The 24,484-nt window shown below is 39.3% G+C and overlaps 1 protein-coding gene and 1 long non-coding RNA gene across 6 annotated transcripts in view; one reads left to right on the top strand and one right to left on the bottom strand.

Moving 5' to 3' along the window:
- Window positions 1-23,734, bottom strand: part of SNAP23 (synaptosome associated protein 23) — a 38,962-nt gene extending 15,228 nt beyond the window's left edge. Inside the window, exons 1-5 of one of the 5 annotated variants that reach the window (XM_072808712.1) lie at window positions 23,595-23,734; window positions 22,045-22,239; window positions 1,960-2,063; window positions 1,391-1,432; window positions 935-983 (exon numbers count right to left, since the gene is read on the bottom strand). In XM_072808712.1, the coding sequence (XP_072664813.1) occupies window positions 935-983; window positions 1,391-1,432; window positions 1,960-2,016 (148 nt within the window). In that variant the 5' untranslated portion in view covers window positions 2,017-2,063; window positions 22,045-22,239; window positions 23,595-23,734. Of the gene's footprint in view, window positions 1-934; window positions 984-1,390; window positions 1,433-1,959; window positions 2,064-21,157; window positions 21,535-21,630; window positions 21,655-22,044; window positions 22,240-23,594 lie in introns of those variants that run through there. The other 4 variants (XM_072808713.1, XM_072808714.1, XM_072808710.1 and 1 more) reach the window with 4 other exon arrangements.
- On the top strand, window positions 38-6,419 carry LOC140622923 (uncharacterized). The gene is made up of 2 exons (XR_012022580.1): window positions 38-90; window positions 4,324-6,419. It is a non-coding gene; the product is annotated as an uncharacterized lncRNA (long non-coding RNA).
- Window positions 23,735-24,484: the final 750 nt, after the last annotated feature.

Here is a 24,484-nt window from a genome sequence, read left to right as displayed (position 1 = left end):
GTTGAAGTTACACTCTGTGTTATATTCACAGTGCCAACCAGAAGACACTATTATTATGAAACAGCAAAAACTTCAACTTTGAATCGACTGGTAAGCCATCCCAGTGACTGTATCAGGGACCAGAAGGTACTACATACTGTTCAACATGAAAACAATCTTTCACAAATTGATCCTGAGGCACTTGGCTTCTTATTGTGGGAAGATTTGTTCTAAAGAAATCTGCATAATAGGAGCATGTGAGGGTTTGTTTAGAGATCGCCCTTGCAACCAAATTAAGTGTACTTTGACCAGACAGGATCCCCAGCATTTCTCTCTCTGCATAAGTACAAAACTTGAAGGCTATCATAAGTTTAATAAAACCTAGGCCAGGGGATCCCTGGGTGGCTCAGAGGTTTAGCGCCTGCCTTTGGCCTAGGGCGTAATCCTGGAGTCCTGGGATTGAGTCCCATGTTGGGCTCCTGGCATGGAGCCTGCTTCTCCCTCCTCCTGTGTCTCTGCCTCTCTCTCTCTCTCTGTCTGTCTATCCTAAATCAATCAATCAATCAATCAATCTTAAAAAAAAAACCTAGGCCAGATTGCTCAGAGCCAATTCAAATGGAATGCTTCCAAGCTCACCTGAATCTAAACCTATTTAAAGACTTAACTTGATTTCTGAAAATGATGCAAGAATATCATAGTATCTAATGTACATATGACAAATACACATAGTAAGTCCTGCTACCTGACAAATACTTGGTATTCAATTGGGCATTGTTGCCCCCACCTCAAATAGGTAATGAACATGATATAATTCAAATCAGAAAAAAAAAAAAAAACATATCACTCTCCTCTGATATAGAGAAGGGAGTTTCAAGGCTTAATTTTAGACATGGCTGATTTGAAAGGATTTTCTGGCGTCATTAGTCAAGAGTTTCTGCCAATGACTGCAACTCACCCCCTTGTTCATCCAGCATAGTGATAGTCTTGATTCCTGCATCCTGAGACTAAAAGAAGGGGAAAAAAGCTGATAGCACTATAAAATAAAATAAAAGCAACAGAAACAAAACCTACAAGGCCTCATAGCAAGAGAGAATCATTTAGAAACCTAAATTCTCAGAGGAACAGAGAAAACTACTATCCCAAAGCAATCAACATACTTCAAAATATTACCCCCCCATATAATTAAGTCACAAATTCATGGTGAATTGATCTTCCCCATCATATTCTAATAGCGTAATGGGAAAAGCAGAAAAGGCCCATCAGTGCATGGTTTGACAATTTCAGCAATTACTGGTTTCAAATAATAAAGCATACTGATACCATATACTTCTGATTCAACACAAATTCCAGCTTGTGCTATCAAGATCCTGCTTATACAACTTCTGTACTTAATGATTAGACACTTTCTTACCTCAATGGCTAAACCCAGGATTCTCCTTGTACTTTCCAGAGACTAGAGAAAAATACAGGGTTTTAGTATTCTAAAATATGTAGCCAAAAAAAAAAAATTGATCATATAGTTATGCTGCTACTCTATTTTAAAATATTGTTAGTCCAGCCATCCCTCCCTACCTTTAAAACAAACAAACAAAGTTGATCACTATAATTTTAGTTATTTTCTTCCTACCAGTTGTTCCTTAAGAGAAAATTTGGAGGGTAAAGTTAACATTATTTATAAAAGTTTAATGTAAGCAGAAATCTACATATATTAGACAGATGTTTCCAATTTCTCAAATCTAGAGTTATCTTTGTTGTAAGTAGCTGTTAAACAATGATTAAAAAAAAATCATACAAGCTTCTTTCACTTATTTAGCTTTTGGTGAGCTGAAAAACTAAGGGGCCAGCAATAGCACTCTGAGGTAAATGCATTCTTGGACATACAGGGACGGGAGGGATGCCAAAATGGACATCTAAGAAGGTCCTCTTATCCTTCCACTGTGAGACTGAAAGAGAATTACTTATTCCAAGTAAAACGTTTACCTCATCAGTAACCTGGTGGGCTCTCAGCTGAATTTCTTCTGGTGACAGATTATCCATGATGAATTAAAACTTTTGATAAGCAAAGACACTGAAACGTGGATATTCTGTAAAAAATAAGGATACAAAAGAGTTTGAACAAAGAATGTGCATTATGAATTCTGGATACTTATCTGGAAAACAGGATAAAAGAGCCTATCTATATCTTTAACTAGCTAGCTATCACAGGTGAAGAAATTAAGACCAAGAAAGGATAAATGGACAGTTTAAATGCTAGTTAGTACCAGAAGTGACCCGAAACTCAGGTTTCAGGACTTCTAGTGAAGTGCTGTTTCAAAGAGAAAGTAATCTCTCTTCTTTGAGGAGCACATACTAGAAGGCAAGCTTTAAGAGTTAGGTAGTATTTCATTAATAAAGTAACACAATTCAAACTCAGTACCTGAAGAACACAGGAAACATTCTAGACATGTGCCAGGTGTCCAAGGCTACTCATTGGAGAAAATGAAATATTTTCATTCTTAACAAGAAAAGGGTAATGTTGACACAAAACTCAGAAAAAACCTGAAATTTTTCAGAGGATTTTCCTTTTCCAATTATAGTTTGTTGTTTTAGTGAAGTCCCTAAGAAACTAAATTATTATTCTCCCATATATAGTAACTCAGTAATTCATAACTCAGAGAAGATTCAGATATTCAGATGAAATACAACACATTTAGAAGGTGTTATTCAGTACTATGATTGTGTATTCCTTTTTGAAAAGTCATATGGAGGGGCCCCTGGGTGGCTCAGTGTTTGAGCGTCTGCCTTTGGCTCAGGGCATGATCCTGGAATTGAGTCTCACATCAGGCTCCCTGCATGGAGCCTGCTTCTCCCTCTGCCTAAGTCTCTGCCTCTCTCTCTGTCTCTCATGAATAAATATATCAAGTCTTAAAAAAAAAATTACTCATATGGAGTTAATAAGTACTGTGTGACACTATACTTTTCGTTACATTTGCTAGCTTTGTACTTTTTTTTTTTGTATTACATTTTTGAAAATGTACCAAAGGTTCTTTTGGCAATTTTACTAAAGTTCTTTGTCAATGATATACATGAAGTCTGGTATTTACCCTCAGGGAACATCTGACAACAATTGTCACGAGTTGGGAGGGTGAGTGGGTAGTGTTACTGGCATCTAGTAAATAGGGGCCAGGGATGTTGTAAATATTACTATAATTCTTCTTCGGACAGCCCTTCTCAAGAAAGGATTATTTGGCCCCAAATGTCGAAGTGCTGAGGTTGAGAAACCCTGCCATGGCATATACTCAATGACCAGAAGGGAACATGGTTAGTCAGGAATATACTAGATTAAACCTTCGGAAGGCAGAGATTTTGTTATATCTTTTTATCTCTAACACCTAATAGGATCTGAGAGCTGATACTCCAGCAAATGTGTGCTGAATGAATAAATAAGTAAAAAAGTAAGATGTACTGTCAAAATATTTAAGTGGATCTTAGAAACAAAGCTATGTGTACCAGTAGCACACAGCCTGCAAATATCCACTAAAAACCCAAAGCAAAAATTGCCATTACATATGTATGATCTGGAATGGCCTGCTGGTCACACACAAATCTTTTTAGTCATATCCATAGCTAACCATCACTTTTTGTAGAATCATCGATAAAACAAGAAGCAACAATATTATATTCTCAGTACAAAAACGCATTGCCTTTGGAGTCTTGTTTATTAACTCTACTGTCATGGCTGTTTTAGGTTTAATTAAGATTTTGAACATTGATTAAAGTTATTTAATGCTCATGAAAAAAATTATTAATTACTATTGTTAATAATAAAAAGTATTACTACAAAAAGTTGCAAATTTAATTTCATATCTTGCTTGCCATTGTATGACTGGCAAAAGGTTGATATACTAAGATATAAAATTAAGATATTAAGGTCTTTTTTTTTAAGATTTTATTTATTTATTCATGAGAGACACAGAGAGAGAGAGAGAGAGAGGCAGAGACACAGGCAGAGGGAGAAGCAGGCTCCACGCAGGGAGCCTGACTTAGGACTCGATCCCAGGACTCCAGGATCACGCTCTGGGCCGAAGGCAGGCGCTAAACCTCTGAGCCACCCAGGGATCCCCATAAAGGTCTTTCCTTAATTATAAACTGATCATTCATTAGATAGAAGCATAAATAGAACCACATGCCTTACTTTGCTAATCTTTGAGCCATTAGGTTTATCACAGATCTGTTCATGCTATGGTTTCTCTTGTTAATCTTTCATAGTTACAATTATGAAAAGTTGTTTTTGTAACCTCTTACCTGTCCACCTTTTCTTTCTGTAATATTCCAGGTAACTTTATGCTTCTCCATTACTTTCAGAGCCCCAACAAGATACCTTTCAAAGCTTGCCCTTCTCAGAATGCTCCACTTGTCTATACCTCCTCAATGCCCAAAAGAGCAGAAAGTGATGAGAAAGGTAATACATGCTAATTACACAGTCCCTGGAAGTGACACCCACAGTCAGGTTTTCCAATATGCTATCCTGTGGGGAGGAAGACATTCTGGGCATAAGGATGCCCAGATCTCTCAAACTGTATAATTTTGTAATTCTACTCCTGACCTGATTGCTGCCAAGTACATATCAGTATTTGCCATCTTCCTATCCTAGTGAAAATGAGCAAAACTCCATATAGGTTCAGAGAGAGACGTGAATATAAAACTGACCTCTGTCAAACTAGAAGATTCCAAGGGTTTTAACTTCTAATTATAAAAAAAGAACAGAAAAGAAAAAAAGGCAGATACAGCTGGGAGGTGAATATGAAGAATCAGTCCTGGCATGGCAACAGGTTCATTTTTAGGGACACACCCATTGGTAAACTCCAAGTGCTTCCTAGTACTTCCTTTTTTTTTTCTCTCCTGAAGGGCACACAAGACAAAAAACAGATTATGTAAAGTTCTCCCATGTTTGACAAGCTGATGTCAGGAAACAGCTGCCTAAGACCTCTACTCTGGATTCTTGAGGTTATTCAAAACACGGTTAGAGTACATGGGAATAAGAAAAACAAAGCTGAATTGTAAGGGGGAAGGACAAAGCAACAATACTCCTCAAGCTCTTATTCGCCTTTACTAAACTGCTCGAAAGTATCAGGCAGGGTGCAACTCAGAATTAGCTATAAAAAAAAAAAAAAAAAGAATTAGCTATATAGCTTTACTCATATTTATTATCTCCAGAAGTTTTTCTTATGAAGTCAGGAAAAGATTATCCAGAATGTTGTAGTAAAGAGAATTAGAGGTGGGAGAGGGGAAGGAAAAAGGAAACATCATTTGACATACATATCCCATTAAACTTACTGTTCTTAGATATAACCTAATAGATTAAATATCTGTGTCATTTTTTCATGCTCCCAGAACTTAAAATACCATGCTAATTTTTTAGCATAGTATATGCTTCCTTTGAGAGGTAACTGCAAGATTTCCCTCAATGCTTTTATAACATATCTTTTACTATGGGCTTTCTAGAAGCCTCCAAGTTTATCTTAACTTCTTTTTATAAACTCTGGGGGCAGTGGGGAAGAAGAAAGGTTCACTGAGTACTTACTATGTGTCATATATGGTACTAAGTACTTATATATGTCATTATCTTTATTATATCACTTTATACTTGGGGAAACTAAGGCTCAAGTAATTTGCTCAAGGTGTCTGAGTCAGTAAAGAGCAGATTTATTACTCATGTCTAGATCTTCTGGAACCAAAGATAACTCATGGTTTAGAAACTGGTCTCACTGTTGGATGCATCTTCTCTTAACAAATACCAGATGATATAAGAAAAGCTGAAAATTTGAAAATAGACTAAGCATCCTGACAGCTCAATTCAAAATTTAAGATGCCCCCCCCTTTTTAAAGATTTATTTATTTATTTTAGTGTGGGAGGGCAGAGGAAAAGAGAATCTCAAGAAGACTCCCCACTGAGCACAGAGCTGGACATGGGGCTCAATCTCACAACCCTGAGATCATGACCTGAGCTAAAATCGAAAGTCAGACACCTAATCAACTGAATCACCTGGGTGCCCCAAAGATGCTTTCTATAATAAAAACATAAAAACTTCTCAACAGATTCAAAGACAGTTAAATTAAAATTAAAGGAAGAACTGGGGTGACCTGGCTGTCTCAGTCAGTAGAAAATGCAATTCCTGATCTTGGGGTCATGAGTTCAAGCCCCACATTGGGAGAAGAGAATACTTAAAAATAAAATCTTACAAAAAAAAATTAAAGGAAGAACTACAAGGACAAGAGTAATCATGGTTTTCAGCTGTTTTAAAATAATTTAGGGGCAGCCCCAGGGGTGCAGTGGTTTAGTGCTGCCTGCAGCCCGGGGCATGATCCTGGAGACCTGGGATCAAGTCCCACGTCAGGCTCCCTGCATGGAGCCTGCTTCTCCCTCTGCCTCTCTCTCTCTCTGTGTTTCTCATGAATAAATAGATAAAATCTTTTTTTTTTTAATTTAGAATCTGATATTATTTAGGGGCCCCTGGCTGGCTCAGTCTGTAGAGCACATAACTCTTGATCTTGGGGTTATGAGTTCAAGTCCGATGTTGGGTATAGAGATTACTTAAATAAACTCAAAAATATGACAAAAAACTGCTTTCCTAGGCAATGAAGCAAATAAATAATTTTTTAAAAGAATATCATGTAGAATCTAAAATTATCTAAATTTAGAAAATGAAACTAATACTACTGGGAAGAAGGAATGCAAAGAAAAAGGTCTTAGAACTGAATCAAGGGATCCCTGGGTGGCGCAGCGGTTTAGCGCCTGCCTTTGGCCCAGGGCGCGATCCTGGAGACCCGGGATCGAATCCCACATCGGGCTCCTGGTGCATGGAGCCTGCTTCTCCCTCTGCCTGTGTCTCTGCCTCTCTCTCTCTCTCTCTCTGTGACTATCATAAATAAATTTAAAAAAAAAAAAAAAGCCAAAAAAAAAAAAGAACTGAATCAACAAGCAATCCATGTCTTCCCTGATAAAAATGGAGAGCTACATAAGAAGTAATGAAAGAAACAGCACTTTAAATCACCATCCAGGGGACGCTTAGGTGGCTCAGTGGTTGAGTGTTTGCCTTTTGCTCAGTGCGTGATCCCAGGTCCAGGATCGAGTCCCACATCAGGCTCCCTGTCAGGAGCCTGCTTCTCCCTCTGTCTATGTCTCTGCCTCTCTGTGTCTCTCATGAATGAATGAATAAATCTTTAAAAAAAAATAAAAATAAATCTCCATGAATTCCAGTGTCCTGCCTAGACCAATATAGGAGTGACTTTTTTTTTTAAAGATTTTATTCATTTATTCATGAGAGACACAGAGAGAGAGGCAGAGACACAGGCAGAGGGAGAAGCAGGCTCCATGCAGGGAACCTGATGCTGGACTCGATCCCGGGACTCCAGGACCACACCCTGGGCCAAAGGCAGGCACTAAACCGCTGAGCCACCCAGGGATCCCGTATAGGAATGATTTTATAAAAATAACTCATTTTATATGGGAAAGCAAAGATTTTGCATAAAATATTTTACTAAGTTAGCTTCGTGACTTATTCTTTCTCATAAAATTAATCCCAATTGCTCTACAAGTTACACCCATACTGTTTATTACTGTATGATAAAAATGTATGATTCTCTTTGGTATATTTTGATTATACTTTCATGGTAATCAATATATTGACAGCAAGTGGGAATTTCTGTTCATAGCAGGCTAGCATAGTGGTAAGTAGCAAGAATTCCAGCGTTCAAATTCTGACCCCAAAATGTATTGGTTGTATGACCTCAGGCAAGTTAGCTAAACCCACTACAACTCAGTTTCTACATTTGTAAAATAGAGATAAGACCTTTTATGAGGATTAAAAGATGATCCATACAAAATGCTTATTATTAATGCCTGATACATGGCCAGTATTCAAGTGTCAGCCATTATTTTAAAATTCTTAGGGAAGCAGAAAGAAATAGGTAAAAGAAAAGCAAAACAACAGTGTTAAATATAAGTGATATTAATCTAAATGCTACTAAATATTAATTGTTCTGTTTATAAGGCTAAATACAAATATTAAAGTTGATAATACTATATGAGTTATACATCTGAACTATTTTCTTTTCTTTTCTTTTTTTTTTTTTTTTTTACATCTGAACTATTTTCATGCCAGCCATGAGTCTGCACATGTCAAGACAGATATTAAACAGGTTTAAATTAAGCCAAGTTTCCGGCTGATAGGTACTTATCTAGACAAATATATATATATATATATATATATATATATATAGCTTTTTCACGTTTAAAAAATTAAAGACTGCTTAAAATGTTTTGTGTTTTTTTTTTCCTAAGGCTGAGGAAACACAAAACCACATAAAATGGTGAAGGTCAGTATATGAAGTGAACAAAATAAGACTTAAAAATAATCAAATATTTGCTATAAAGAATACGGATAGAAAAAAGTCTAAAAGGGAATCATTAAAATATAACCAATAACTATGGTGATAGAATTAAGAGTGATTTTTCTTCTCTTCCCAATTGACCAAATAGTTTGCAATGTAGTTATGCTAATTTTAAATTTCATGCATTTATTTTCATCATAATGGGATGGAGCCCTGGTCGGGGGATGTCTCTGTTCAGTGGGGAGTCTGCTTCTTCCTCTCCCTCTGCTCCATGCCCCTTTCCCTCACATATGCCCCCCTCAACTCGTACTCCCTCAATCTCCCCCTCTCTCAAATAAATAAACAAAATCTTAAAAAAAAAATAGCTTATGACAACCAAGAAAGCAGATTCATAAGACTGGAGGAAAAAAGACAAGGAATTAATTTTAGATCTTATTTCATAAACATAATTATGAATTCTTAGCCTCTCTTGAGAGGAATCTTCTGTTGGCACATATTCCCAGTAAAAGTTTGTGGGAGTATTTTTATTCATTAACAGATGATCACCATTTCAAACCACAAAGGTATAGAAATAATACAGAACAATTTGTCCTAAAGGTTCTGCTAACAAATGGTTAGAGCAAAGGCCCTTGCTGAAGTTTGGTTGGGAATCATATTTTATTCATGTCAGGTGGCAGAAATGGGTTCTCATGAGTTCTGAATAAGTTCTTAGCACTTTCATGGCAAAATTCTAATAAGGCATGAATAAAAGAGGGTCCCACAAAGAAGCAGAGAACTTAGCTAGAATAGAGAATTTACAACTCCATACCGGAATACAATCAATCTCCCGTCACGGCTCTTCACCTCCAGTATATTCTCTTTCTCCAACCTTCCTACCAATAATCAGGGATTCAAAGACAATGTATGTAATTAGAAGCTATTTAAAAGGTAACATGTAGGATGTGCTTTAAAATAATTCAGAGGTGGGTAAATGGGTGGGAGTACAGAGGAAACAAGATTGATCATGACTGTTGAAGCAGGTGAATAATACATGAAGTGTCATCACGCTACTTTCTCAGCTTTTTATTGTTAATTATTATGAAAGAAATCAACATATACAGAAGTTTTTTTAAGTGGCAAGTAACTTTTTAATAGTCACTACTCACCATTTTGTAAGTCTAAATAGTAAGGAATTAAGAAGAATCACAGCAACAACTACAATACTTACAAACCACTATACATGCAAGGCACTATTTAAAAAAAAATATTTTATTTGAGAGAAGGGGGCGGGGCTCAGAGGGAGATGGACAGAGAGAGAGACTCTTAAGCAGGTTCCATGCCCAGCACAGAGCCAAAATGGGGCTCAATCTTACAACTCTAAGATCATGACCTGAACCAAAACTCAAGAGTCTAATGCTTTTTTTTTTTTTTTTTTTTAAGATTTTATCTATCCATGAGAGACACAGAGAGAGGCAGAGATATAGGCAGAGGGAGAAGCAGGCTCCCCAAGGGGAGCCTGATGTGGGACTAGATCCCGGATCCCAGGACCATGACCTGAGCCAAAGACAGATGCTCAACCACTGAGCCACCCAAGCGTCCCAAGAGTTGAATGCTTAAGCAATTGAGCCACCTGGGCATCACCATGCAAGACACTATCCTAAGAAATTTTTTAAAAATACACACACACACACTCATTCATTTAATCCTTAAAATACTCTCTTAATCTGTCCAAGTTGCTACAACAACAAAAAACATAGACTTAGTAATTTATTAACAACAGAAATTTATTTCTCACAGTTCTAGAAGCAGAAGTCTGAGCTCAAGGTGCTAGCATTGGTTAAGTTCTCATCAGGGCCCTCTTGCTGATGCCTTATATGGTGGAAGGGGCTAGGGAGTTCTCTGGACCCTCTTTTATAAGGCACTAATCTCATTCATGAGGACTCCACCTTCATGGCTTAAGCACCTCCCAAAGGTTCCACCTAATAATGCCATCACAGCAGGAATTAGGATTTCAACATAGGAATTTTGGTAGGAAGACACAAACATTCAGACCACAGTAAACACTATTTAATTCCACATTTTACATATATACAAACTAAGGAACAAGGAGGTTAAGCAACTTTTGCAAGGTCACATAGTATAGTCAGGTTCAAACCTCGGTGGACTGATTCAGAGTATGTGCCTTCAATTACAATTACATACGTTAAAAAGAGGAGAGTAGAGAGACACATTATCAAGTCATTCAAATGTGTAGCAGCTTTGCCAAGAAAAGTATATATATGAAATCCCTGCCTTCCCCTTTTCAAGGAGCAAGTCTAACTCCAGTCAGAATTAGAACAGTGGTTCCCAGTCTTGGTTACACATTATAATCACCTAGAGGCCCAAGCCTTAAATCAGAATCTCGGAGGGTGAGAGCCGTTTGATTTTAAACCTTCCCAGTTAACTCCAATGGGCAGCCAAGGTTGAAAACCACTATTTTAGATGAAAGTTGTTTGGTTTTTAATGTATAGCCAAGAGCTAATTGAGGATATCCTACCCCTGCTGTAATTCTCGTACCTAATGGAGGAGAAACATACCATTTAACAATGCAGGACAAGAACAACTTAGCTTTTAATAGGTTAAGCACTGAATTACATGTGACCCAGTAATTCTATTCCCAGGTACATTAGAGAGAAATGAAAACATATGCCCACATAAAAACCTGTACACAAATGTTTAAAGCAGCATTATTGCTAACAGCCAAAAAGCAGAAAATACCCAAATGTCCATACAAGGGAGTACCATTCAGCCATAAAAAGGAATGCTTCATGCTGCAGCATGTATAAGGCTTGGAAGCATTATTCTAATTGATCAAAACCAGATACATAAGACCCTATATTGTATGGTGTCATTTATGTGAAATGTTCAGAATGGGTAAATCCATAGAGATAAAAAGTAGATTAGTGATTGCCAGGGGATGGGGGAAAGGGGGAAAGAGACTGACTACCAATAGTACAAGGTTTGTTTTGGGGATGATGGAAATGTTCTGAAATTAGTAGTAATGGCTACATAGCCTTATGAATATACCAAAAGCCACTAAATTGTATACTTTAAATGGCCAACTTTACATTATGTGAATTATGTCTCAATTTCTAAAAATTGTAGAAAGATTATTTAAAAGAACAGTCAAGAAAAAAAAAACAGTATGAGTAAGAATGAAAAGGAAGATGAGAAGGAAAACATTAATTTTGTAGCTTTTCCTATGCCAAACAATTTTCTGCCACAGTATAAAATATGTTACAGATTGTTAAAATAAATGATAGTAGCTGTAGAGTAGGCACCACTGAAGTAGAAAACTTGTACTTTATAGTCAATGGATCACTTCCTTTCTTCTCCAAAAAGAAAATCAGTGGTTGGAAAAAGGAGAGACCAACCAGGGATGCCTGGGTGGCTCAGTGGTCTGCCTTCAGCCCAGGGTATGATCCCGGAGTCCCAGGATCGAGTCCCACATCAAGCTCCATGCAGGAAGTCTGCTTTCTCCCTCTGCCTATGTCTCTGCCTCTCTCTCCGTGTCTCTCATAAATAAATAAATAAAATCTTTAAAAAAAAACAAAAAGGATAGAACAACCATGTTAAGAAATACACCCGATGTACTTCTTTATTAAGATCCAAGTACGAGGGGATTTCCGGGTGGCTCAGTGGTTTGGCGCCTGCCTTCGGCCCAGGGCATGATCCTGGAGTCCCGGGATCAAGTCCCATGTTGGGCTCCCTGCATGGAGCCTGCTTCTCCCTCTGCCTGTGTCTCTGCCTCTCTTTCTGTGTCTCTCATGAATAAATAAAATCTTTTAAAAAATATATGTATAGCTTAAAAACTAAAGGCCAAAAATGTAAATGTCCACTCCAGCTTAGATGAGATGGAATGACAAAGTTTAAGAAAATTTTAGAGGATTTTTATTTGCTTTACACAATAATGTACTTTCTACATATTCTTTAAAAGGACTTTTTACTTCTTTTAAGTTTTTATTTTAATTCCAGTCAGCTAACATACAGTGTTAGCTGAGTTTCAGGTATACAACACAGTGATTCAGTACTTCCATAAATCATCTGGTGCTCATCATGACAAATACACTCCCTAATCCCCATCACCTATTTAATCCAAACCCTCTCCCCACTACCAAAAAGTTATAAACATACATTGGTTTGGGGCCCCCGGGTGGTACAGTTGGTTAAGCATCCAGCTTTTGGTTTCGGTTCAGGTCATGATCTCATGGGTGGTAAGATCCAGCTCCGCTCTAGGCTCATTGGGGAGCCTGCTTGAAGAGTCTCTCCCTTTGCCCCTCCCCCAACTCGCACACAGGCCCTCAAATAAATAAATAAATACATGTTTTGGGGGGGGGGGGGAAGAACAAAAGACCAGGACTTTAAAATTTTTAAATGGGGATCGCTAGGTGGCTCAGCGGTTTAGCGCCTGCCTTTGGCCCAGGGCGCAATCCTGGAGTCCCGGGATAGAGTCCCACGTCAGGCTCCCAGCATGGAGCCTGCTTCTCCCTCCTCCTGTGTCTCTGCCTCTCTCTCTCTCTCTATGTCTATCATAAATAAATAAATAAATCTTAAATAAATAAAATTAAAAAAAATTAAATATTAAAAAAGAAAAAACCTCATACACTGGTTTTGTGGATAGGTTTCAGAATACTCTATTACTCTACAACTTCTGTACAGGACAGTCTATGCAATAGCTATAAGCCTGTGATAATGAAAAACTCTAGAAGATAAAAAATGTTGCAAGCTCCAAATGATACAAGAAATAGTGATATAAGGGGATTCCTGGGTGGATCAGCGGTTTGGTGCCTGCCTTTGGCCTAGGGCGTGATCCTGGAGACCCAGGATTGAGTCCCAAATCGGGCTCCTGGTGTGGAGCCTGCTTTTCCCTCTGCCTGTGTCTCTGCCTCTCTCTCTCTATGTCTATCATGAATAACTAAAATCTTAAAAAAAAAAAAAAGAAAAAAGAAAAAAAGAAATAGTGATATAAATAGCATTTTTTTTTAGCATCCAGGATGTCTGTGGGTATTTCAATTCTCATTTCTATAAAATTATAAAGTTTCTTAACCACTGTTTAGGATAGTAAAATGCTGATTTTAAAAATCCAAACTCTCAATAGATGATGTAATATATACAAGAAAATCCTAAATTATTCCTACTCTTTGGCTTTTTTCTTTCAGCAATCAGATACAAACAAAAATACATTAGTTCCAGTATTGTTTATAACGTTGAAAAATTTTGAAGCAATCTAAATAACCAATGACAGGGGACTTGACTGAATAATTATGGTACAACTACATGATGGAATACTATTCAGCCATTTAAGACTATTTTTGAAGACTATATTCTTTCATATTTAATCTTTTTTTTTTTTTTAATTTTATTTATGATAGTCACAGAGAGAGAAAGAGAGAGAGGCAGAGACACAGGCAGAGGGAGAAGCAGGCTCCATGCACCGGGAGCCCGATGTGGGATTTGATCCCGGGTCTCCAGGATCGCGCCCTGGGCCAAAGGCAGGCGCCAAACCGCTGCGCCACCCAGGGATCCCTCATATTTAATCTTAATCAAATATATATAAGTACATAGTTTGAGATGTCAAATAGTTCTACAGCAGTAATGAATAGCAATTCCCCTGCCTCCCCTTGTGCCAAACCAATTCCTGATTCAAGGAGCCAAGAGGCAGAATTTTCAACAGTACTAGCTGTTCCAGTGTTTAACTTCAAATTCCTAAATCATATGTTTATAGTGTTGTTTCTTGATATTTTCTAACTTTGTGGATATCATCCATGAACTTTCTACAATGAAGGTATTTTGCTCTTATACCTCTTCATCTCCTATTTTGTACATTTGTCCTTATAGATTGGTCGGCTAATTAAATTCTTGGGTGGAAATCAGAAGTCCTGAAGCAATAAAGAAATCTGTTTAATTTTGGCTCTCCCAGTCAAATACAGATGACCATAAAATCTGTCCCTCAAATAATACTTTTATTAATTCCAAAGAACCAGGTTCCATGGAACATGACTTGGAAACTACTTACCTACAGAAACTTCTGCTCAATTAATCAGTTATCTGGGAACAAAGTTTCTGCTCAATTTTTTTTTTTTTAAGATTTTATTTATTTATTCATAGAGACACAGAGAGAGAGAGAGAGGCAGAGGCACAGGCAGAGGGAGAAGCAGGCTTCATGCAGGGAGCCCGACGCGGGACTCGATCCAGGGTCCCCAGGATCAAACCCTGGGCTGCAGGCGGCGCTAAACCACTGCACCACCGGGGCTGCCCTCTGCTCAATTCTTATCTCAGAAAATAGTCTCTGAAAAATAAATCTTGGAGATCATCCAGTCCAACTTCTTTATGTTAAGAGAATAAAATGCAGCACTTCTAGCTCTTAGGTTCTTTCCACAATATACAATCTGTTCTGGAGGAGGGGGAGGTGGGAACCGACTTGATGGTAACCGAGGACAAAGCAGTTGTTTGCAGAGTTCTGTGGTCTTAGGAGGGCACACCAGACCAGGACCCACCTGAAGAAGAAAACTAAGGGCAAGGTTGTCAGAAGAGAATGTAGTGAAATCTAGCTATGGTGACTGCCCAGAGACAGCTGAGAGTTCCCTTAATACTTATGGAGATTCAGCAGTCTGTGTAGCCTGAAAGTTTAGCAGAAAGAGATCCTAGTCCCCGAATATCTCCTTCTTAATTCAGTCCACGAACGTTTTTTAAGCATTTAGCTATTAAATAAGGGAACATATTCTGATATCAGGAAAACTATCCTTTCTTTTTAAATGTATATTTTATTTAGGATATGGAAAATCTTCTCCATTGCATCTAAACATATACAGTTTCCAGGTTTTCAATTTTGCCTCTCTACAATACTAACGTCTTCCTAGCTTAAGGCTAAGACCATATCAACTAATGTTAAGGCCAGGTTGGGCTGAAAATGATTTGCTTTAATTCTCCTGTAACTAAACTTCCTACTTCTAGATTAGGTGAGATAATTTAATAAATTGTGTTGATTGAGCATAATGTAGTGGCTAATAACATAGACCCTGAGGTCAAACAGACCCTGAGTTCATCCTAGCTCTGATACCTAGGCAATTTACCCTAACCTATTCAAGTCTGTTTCCTTGTACATTAGGATAACAGTTCTATCTCCCAATGTAGTCTCACAAATTAATTGATGTATGTGAAGTGTTTAGCCCCCAGTAAAGACTCATGTTATTTATGTTCACTGTCTGTGGTATCTGACTGTTTTGAGAGGCTAATCCAAAAGTTACCGGGTGAACTTAGAATCAGAGCCAAAATACTTTGGATTGTTGGAGTGAATATTTTACTCAAGCAGGGTGAACCTTGCTAGTCATCCCCACCTCACAGCTACATCTCATGTCATAATAGTAGCTCTTTCTTGAAGACTCAAAAGATGAATAATGGAGAATAAACAAAGAATAGAAATAAGGACAATAGAGAACAAAGTAGAAATTCAGACATAGGCCATCACTTTTAGGGTAAAAGAATTTAGTTTTTCTTTAGGAATATGTTTATTACTCTTAGATCTCATTTTTCAAAATAAAGATTGTATTTATTTATTCATGAGAGACACAGAGAGAGGCAGCGACATAAGCAGAGGGAGAAGCAAGCTCCACGCAGAGAGCCCAATGTGGGACTTGATCCTGGTACTCCAGGGTCATGCCCTGAGCTGAAGGCAGATGCGCTCAACCGCTGAGCCACCCAGGTGTCCCTAGATCTCTTTTTAATACGAAACATTAAAAATGTTCACACATAGGGGTGCCTTGGTGGCTCAGTCAGTTAAGCGTCCGACTCTTGATTTCAGCTTGGGTCTTGATCTCAGGTTCGTGAACTCAAGCCCCCAAGTTGGGTTCCATGCTGGGCACGGAGCCTTAAAAAAAAAAAAATGTTCACACATAAAGAAGGAAGGAAGGAGGGGCACCTGGGTGGTTTAGTCAGGTAAGCATCTGCCTTCAGCAGCTTGGGTCATGCTCCTGGGGTCCTGGGTTCAAGCTCTGCATCAGGCTCCCTTCTACCTTTCCCTCTGCTGCTCCCCCTGCTTGTATGCTCTCTTGCTGTCTCTCCCTCTCCATCAAATAAATAAAATAAATACATCTTCTTAAAAAAACAAAAAGAAGGAAGGACAAAAGGAAGGAAGGATGCCCATGGACAAAAAGTACAGGTGTACAATACTCAAAATAGTCTAGGTTACACCAAAAAGAGTCCCTGCTCTGATTAGGAAATTTAATTCTTTCTAAAGTCATTTAGATGGAGCTTTATTTATGTTAAGGTTAGTTTCCTCTTTTTACTTCCTCTCTCGCTTCCTTTCTACTTCCTTCTATGAGAACAATGTTACCATTCTTATAAAACTCAAAAACTATTCAAGTGTAAGAAGTATACCACTGTATCATATCTATTAAATGCCTTGGTTTCAAAGAGTACTGAAGCACATGATTCAAGACAGAAACCATACTGCTGAGAAAATACCACTAAAATCAAGAACCAAAAAGATCAAAATTACACTTCAGTTTTAAAGAAGTACTGTTTATAACTTAATTGCTGAAGTCCAACACCTAGTTTTCAAATCCTGCTCAACCCTGGAATTTCCATAATTCTACTCTAAGTGACCAGAATATAATCCTAGGAAGGTAGATCTACATGTGGTTATAATCAATTATATTAGCACCATCTAAAAGAAAGGCTATGAAAACAGAAAAGAGATGCTCTGTAAGAGTTAAGCAAGAGGCTCAAGAATGCAGCATTCATTCTCCAAGTAGGAGAGACATACAATCTAGCAGACTTAATTATGGTACGGTACATGCCAAGGAAGACATCAAGTGTGAGGCAGGATCAACTAGCAAGGCTTTACCTTGCCTGAATGAAATATTAACCCAAGTCATCCAAGTATTTGGCTCTGATTCCAAATTCACTTAGAACCTTTCTGGTTAGCTTCTCAAACAGTATGATACTAGGAAACAGATACCAGAGATAGAGAACTCAGGTCCCTGGAAAAGAATATTCTCCATGGTAGGTTAATATAGTGGCATTCTTGGGGTGGCTGGGTGGCTCAGTAGGTGACACATTTGATTTTGGCTCAGATCATGATCTCAGGGTCCTGGGATCAAGCCCCATGGCAGGTTCCATCCTCAGCAGGGTCTACTTATCCCTCTCCCTCTGCCCCTCCCCCTGCTCATGCTCCTCTCTCAAATAAAGAAATTAAAAAAAAAAAAAGTGACATTCTTCTTCATACAAAAGGCAATACAGTGTAGTGGTTAAGTGCCCAATACTTGGAGACATGTTTTTAAATCCTGACTGTTGCTTAATTTACTTCTCTGTGCTTCAGGGTTTTTTTCATTAGATGAGAATATAATGTTTATTTTGAGCATTTTAAGGATTGAGTTAATTCATCCTAAGCATTTAAACCTTGGCTGGTATGTAGTGTTCAATCTTTATTGATCTCTACAGCCCGATGGGTTCATAGGTCTCAGATAATCCACAGTATAGCTATTTCCCCTGGAGCTGAAGTGGAAGAGCAAGGTTCTTGTCTCATGGAGTTTCATCTCAGGATGAATCTCTCGGACAAGGGAGACTGAATAAAGTGATAGAGTTTTATTTTTCTTCTTTTTTTTTTCCAGTTTAAAAGCAACATTTATAAATAATGAAAACAAGATACAGTGGATAGCAGCAAGATTTTTCAGCTCCCATGAGCTCTTGTGCAAGAGCAAACAGTGTCTGTTCTGTCCATGCATTGCCCCAATCCAGTTCCAGGAGGTCAGGAGAAAAGATATGTGAAGGGGGTGAAAGAAAATCTCGAGAGAAAAAGAGTGTGCAAGGAACATGTGTCCTGAAGAGGACACATTCCACCATCAGGTGTGGAATCCGAAGAACAAAGCAACATCAGTTCAGATTTTAAAACAACACCTTATCCTGTGCTATGTCACTCCACAACTAGGCTGTCCACGGGTTTGTGTCCAGCTGTCAGGGGGGCAGAATCACACACTCCCAGAGTAGAAGCACGTCCACGCTTGGTGAGGCGGGGTGGCGCTCTCCATGCTGAGGGTAAGTCCACAAAGCCCCTGATGATCCCAAAACTCTGTCCCTTGTTGCTGTACCCCTGCCACCTCTGACGGGGCTGCTATCATCGCCTGGGAAGCACTGGCTCCTAAGGCTGATCTGTGGCTGCTTAATGAGGGTTTTATTTAGGAGATTTCAGTGGAATACCATCTAAAGAGGAATTATAATTTTTATGATTCCTATCTATTTCTATTATAATTTTTCATAATTGCTAAACATCTCTTGTGATTTTGAGAATCGAAATCCAAGCATGATCAACCCTAAAAAAATTGTGATTTTAGACTATCAAAAAAGTGTCACAATGTAAGACCTCAGTAATCATGCCAGAATATATTATATATGCATACAGAGTGGGCAGGGTGGCTTTAAAAGGCAGACACAGAAGACAGGTTTTGAAGGGCTTGTATTCTCTACCAAGAAGTTTGGATTTTATTTTATAAGTCTAAGAGGCCATCTAAAGGTAAACTCAATTGTCAAAGCATTGTTCAAATAAATTTAAATCCAAGTTACAGATCTCACAAAAATCAAGACAATGGGAGGATTCCACAGAAATATACTTATCAGTGATTTAAATATATTAGTAGCAATACAACCTAAAATGGAATCAAAATCAAAATGTCAGTGAATTTAAATGAGTGCAAACGGAACACCACCTCCACCACTAATATTACAAAAGGAACAGTACATGCTGTTTCCTGGCTCTACAATCCACTTCCTCCAGTTGTTGGAGGCACTGGATCCATCTGTTTCAAGTCTCTATCCACAACAAAGAAAAGACCAGTCTTTGTCATCTGGTCTTCTCTCAATCTACAGAACCGGAATCCAAATACAGCACTAGAATAAAAAAGTTCAGCACTACTGAAAGCAAGCAACATCATATATTATAAACACTAAAAAATACATAACACTAAGAACAAACACAACTAAAAAAACAGACTTCCAGAATGCTTTAAGACAGGAACCAAAGCAAGTGAGAAAAAGCACTTTAATTCAGAAGGGAAAAAAAGGCAGCTGATTTCACAAAAATGTCGGAAGAGCAAACATCCTCTTTTTCCCTTTTGCTATTCTAATCTACTTTCATCTGGTGAAACAAGATAAGTAAGTTTGCTAGAATCATGTCACAATAGTGAATGCCACCACTGAGTTCTTAGAATTTTGAAGTCCACTAGCCTAGTCCAATCTTCACTTTATTTCAAAAATGAGTAGGTTAGTTCCAAAGCAGTATTTTCCAGAGTGCAGAGCAAGAACACTAGATCATTTCAGCTGTTACGTAAGCAATAGTTATTTAAGTTACATATTTACTATAATGCATACTAGAAAAAGGTATACATAAAAACCATGACTTCACAGGTTATCACTATGGAAGAAGGTAGTGTAGAAAACAAATCTATTAAAAACATGAAACAAAATAACACAATCTTCTAAAAGGCAAAATTTATGATGGTGGTATGGTTCACGAGGAGTGAAATACTGACAGCTGTCCCATGAACCACAGGGCCTGTTTTTTGTTTGTTTGCTTGCTTCCTTCCTTCCTTCTTGGCTTAAGGTTGTGTTCTGAATGATTAGAAGTGATGCGACCTTCAGTTAAGTGATCCTATTACTATGCTAAAGCTCATTTAAAATAAAAGCAACAAACACTAAGATGCATACAGAAATACTACTGTTTAAAGGAAAGAGTGCCATACTGTTAATAATGGTACAATAAGGCATTGCTATCCTGGAACTAGAATAACAGCAATTTTGTATATACCACAAGCACCTAACAAAACAAAACAGCCTAGTAATAAGATAAATATTTGAGCTGTAGGCTGTTATATGACCATTCTATTTACTTTCACATGACCTGTCCAAAAAAAAAAAAAAAAAAGCATGATAATGTGAACAGAGGTGTTCTTCCTAATACTTGCTAATATTTATGTGAATGTGTCTTTCTCATTATCTCTTGCCAAAGGCACGAATGACAGCTGACCCTTAGATGCATTAGGCATCAACTGTGATGGGGGAAGAACATTAGTTTTTTCGAAATCTTAACTATGAACTATTTTAAGTTTACGTCTCAAAGTATTCTAGCTAATGATGTGCCATGAATTTTCCAGGCTAGGCAAGAACGCCGGAGAACCATTTCTATTTGGTCGTATCTGCTGTATTTTTTACTGGCACATCTGAAAGCCAGTCTTAAGGACATAAAGGCAGAGGGAGTAATACTGCTCTCAGCTCTTGAAATACCTTTGAAATACCTGTTACTGAGAAGCTACGTTATTTCACACGGCTGAGGGAATGCTGTCAGAAGCTGCCAGTATCCAAACACCCCTCCTCAGTTGCCCCCTGCTCCCTGAAGATGACTAGCACAAGGCAAAAATGATACTCCCTTTTCATCTCCTTTTCCCAACTTTGATGTCTTTCGGTTTCCTCTACCCTTACCTACCTTTCCTAAAATGGTGGTGACTAAAGATGAAAAAAAAGGATGCGATGAAACAGCACTTTCCAGGACATCCCGCCCCTCCCCCCCCCCCAACAACTCCAGCCTGGAATCGTAAAATCCAGTGTTCCAGGGATCCTTCGTGCGTCTACAGTAAAGCCGCGAATCCGGATGGACTTTCCTCGAGAGCACGGACTCTGCGATGCCACGCACCTCAGACACCTCCAAACTCTAGCTCAGAGTCATTCGATCACTGTGGTCACATACAATTAATCCCGACCACAGCAACACTGCAGGGGTGGGGGAGTGGGAGTTTACCTCCGCTAGGTTTTGAGGCGGGGTTCAACCAACCACCATCCTGCCGCCCTTCCTCCGCCGGCCCCGCGGTGGTTTCCTGGCAGCGCGGGTCCTTGCTTCGGGCCCGACCTGCCCAGTCCGGGCCAGAGCACCCCCCACCCTCCCCTTTAGACCGACCGCACCAAGTTTTAAACCGTCACGGGAATCCCCTTGCTTCTTGGGAACTGGATCCCGATCTCCAACCGAGTTGCTCCCTCAACCCCCCTCCCGAAGGCTCACCAAGCAGTTCCGGCCACTCCTCTCGCGCGGCAGCGGCTCGGACACCCCCCGGACGGGACCTGGACCTGCGTCCTCCCGGCGCCTGCGCGCGCCTGGCCCGCGCGCATGCGCACTGCCTCGGCCGCGCGGGCGCGGACACCGCTGGCGCCGGAGCCAATCACCGTCTGAGGGGTTTACATCTCCCTGCCACGCAGGCGGGGAGCCTGGGGACTCACCCGTTAGCCGGATAATTCGGATCCCTCCCGAAGTGCAACAAACATTTGTTAAGGGTAAACCGTTTACTGGAAGAAAAGAAGGCGAAAAGAACGCCTTCCCTGCCTTCCGGGGCCTTTCGATCTGTCTAGATTGGAGATCGACATGGAAACAAATGATAGTGCATAGAATACAGTGCGTGGCATTGGAAACGTCCGAGGCGGGCTTGGCGCACAATGAAAGAAGAGCCTTATTCTTAGGGATGTTTGGAAGGGTTCCCAGAGGAAGTGGCTTTTCAATCAGGAAGGCTAAGTAGTTCTCCCAGAAGTCTGGGGTGGAGGGCCACAGTTTTTTCCAACCCGTGGGAACAGCGTGTGCCATTAAGAACATAGCGCCTTCGGTAAATTCCTCGTAATTCATCCTAGTTAGAGGCTTACAGCTCATTGTGTATCTCCGGGTGAAGTGGACAATAAGCTTTAAATAGTCAAGTCGGCAATGGGTCCGATCTTGGAAGGTTTTGCACTTTTGGACTAGTGAGCCTGGACTTTATGCTATGACCTCAGAGAGCCATTGAAGGATTTTTAAACGGGTTCAGGAACTCTTCTAGGCGCCTCAAAGAATAGAGCACAATGCTGGAAATTTAAAAAAAAAAAAAGTATTTCAGAGAAGAAATAATGGTTTTGGGAGAGAGAGAAGATACCTCCTCAATTATAAGAGGAAGTAGGTGTTTTATGTTTAGTAACAGGAAGTTAAAGAAGTTCTCATCTGATGACCTCTGTTTTCTCTATGAAGTAGGAGATGATGTCATCTAATAGAAAAGAAGTTGGGAGGTTTTTTTTTTTTTTTTTTGAGATTTTATTTATTTACTCATGAGTGACACAGATAGAGAGGGAAAGACAAAGGCAGAGGGAGAAGCAGGTTCCATGCATCCATGCCGGGAGCCCAGTGTGGGACTCCATCCCAGGACTCCAGGATCATGACCTGGGCCAAAGGCAGAGATGCTCAACCGCTGAGCCACCCAGGTGCCCCTGGAGTTAGGAGTTTTAAGGCAAGTGGAGAGTTTTGAAATATTGTTACAGAAGTGATAGAACAAGTTGACCTTGAACAAGTAGTCGGACTGTTAAGCAGTGTCTAGGGCCTGTATAAGATTGGTAAAAGTGAACTCTCCAGCTTCTAACCTCCTGTGTGACTTACTAAAGCAGCAGTCACTTCTTCCACTTCTGGGCAGAAGTGGACAAAATGTATGGTTGAGTTTATTTATGGTTGGGATAATGCTATGGTTCTCAACCAGAGGCATCTTGGCCTTTGAAGATGACAGGGATTGGAGTGGGGGATGTAAAGGATGTAACGTAAAGGCATGTAAAGGACATGAAGGTGGGAGATACTATAGGCATCTAGTGTCCAGGGATGCTGTTAAGCACCCTACAATGCACAGGACAGCACAAGAATTATCTCCAAATAGCACCTGGGTGGCTCAGTTGGTTAAGCGTCCAATTCCTGATTTCAGCTCAGGTCATGATCTCAGGGTTTTGAGATCCAGCCCCACGTTGGGCTCTGTGCTGGGCTTGGAGCCTGCTTAAGATTCTCTCTCCCTCTTCCCCTCTTCACCTCTAAAAAAAGTTATCTCCAAAGTATCAATAGTGCCAAGGTTAAGAAGCCTTGACCTAGGGGTACCCAGGTGGGTCAGTCAGTTGGGTGTCCTATTCTTGGTTTCACCTCAGGTTGTGATTTTGGGATTATGGTGTCAAACACTGGGCTCCACACTCAGCTAGGAGTCTGCTTCTCTCCCTCTGTCACACCCTGCCCTCCCTTCACCCCCTGCTCTCTGTCTTTGTCTCTCTCTCAAATGAATAGAATAAATCTTTAAAAAAAGAAAGAGAAAGAAGAAAGAAAGAAAGAAAGAAAGAAAGAAAGAAAAGAAAGAAAGAAAGAAAGAAAGAAAGAAAGAAAGAAAGAAAGAAAGAAAGAAACCCTGATCTATGATTACCTTGATGCTCACCAATGGCTCATCTTACTCTTCTACAAGCTTTTCCTTGGACTATAGCCCTGAACTTTTAGGGTAAAGTAGTCCTTCCATTGCATACTTTTGAAGGAGAGTAGAATGAGCATGTACCTGAGACCTTGAGTGTTTCAAGGACTTGTGATGTCACAAATACAGAATTGGAATAGTTCTTCAGTCCTCTAGATACAAATCTGGACTTCTACATAGTTGAAGGGAGGTGCTTGCTTTGGTTTTAGGTATTGAAGATCTTGTTAAACACAGACATTGTTAGAACTTCAATAATATAGGAGTAACGCTTCACACCATTATTAATCTTAATGTAACTTGATTTATCTGATTAGCTGTAGTTACTAAAATAGGATCATGAGAGAATGAATATGGGCTACATTTAATAAAGGAAATAAATATGGTAAGTATTAATAAAAATATCATCATAGGTATTCATGGATTTTTTTTGCTTTATGACAGGCACCCATTCATAGATAGGCACTTGACCTGCATTATGTCATTTAATCCTAGCAACCCCCTGAGAGATACCATTATCCCAATTTTAACTGTGCAGAAACTGAGATTCCAAGAAAACTTGTAATTTGCCCAAAGTCATAAATTAGTAGAAGCTAGGTCAAGATTTGAACTCATATCTGTCTGTCCTCAAGCTCTTAGACCTTCCATTAAACATCAGTAGGTTTTACAAGGCAGGAGTGGTTGGAAATTTAGCTTAAACAATTGCCACTGCATAAAGGGAATGCTGGTGATTTAGGAAGAGAGTAGAAGCAACAGGGAGGCCCAGAAAGAGCAAAACGAATGAAAAAAGAACTAAGGAGGCTGGTCACAGGTGCGTTCAGGGCTGCAGAGTAACTTCTGCAAGCCGACCT

Source organism: Canis lupus, chromosome 32 (assembly GCF_048164855.1).
Source record: "Canis lupus baileyi chromosome 32, mCanLup2.hap1, whole genome shotgun sequence".
In the NCBI taxonomy this organism is placed as follows: domain Eukaryota; kingdom Metazoa; phylum Chordata; class Mammalia; order Carnivora; family Canidae; genus Canis; species Canis lupus.
Note: the sequence above shows the minus strand (reverse complement) of the source record. Positions and strands in the feature narration are given on the sequence as shown.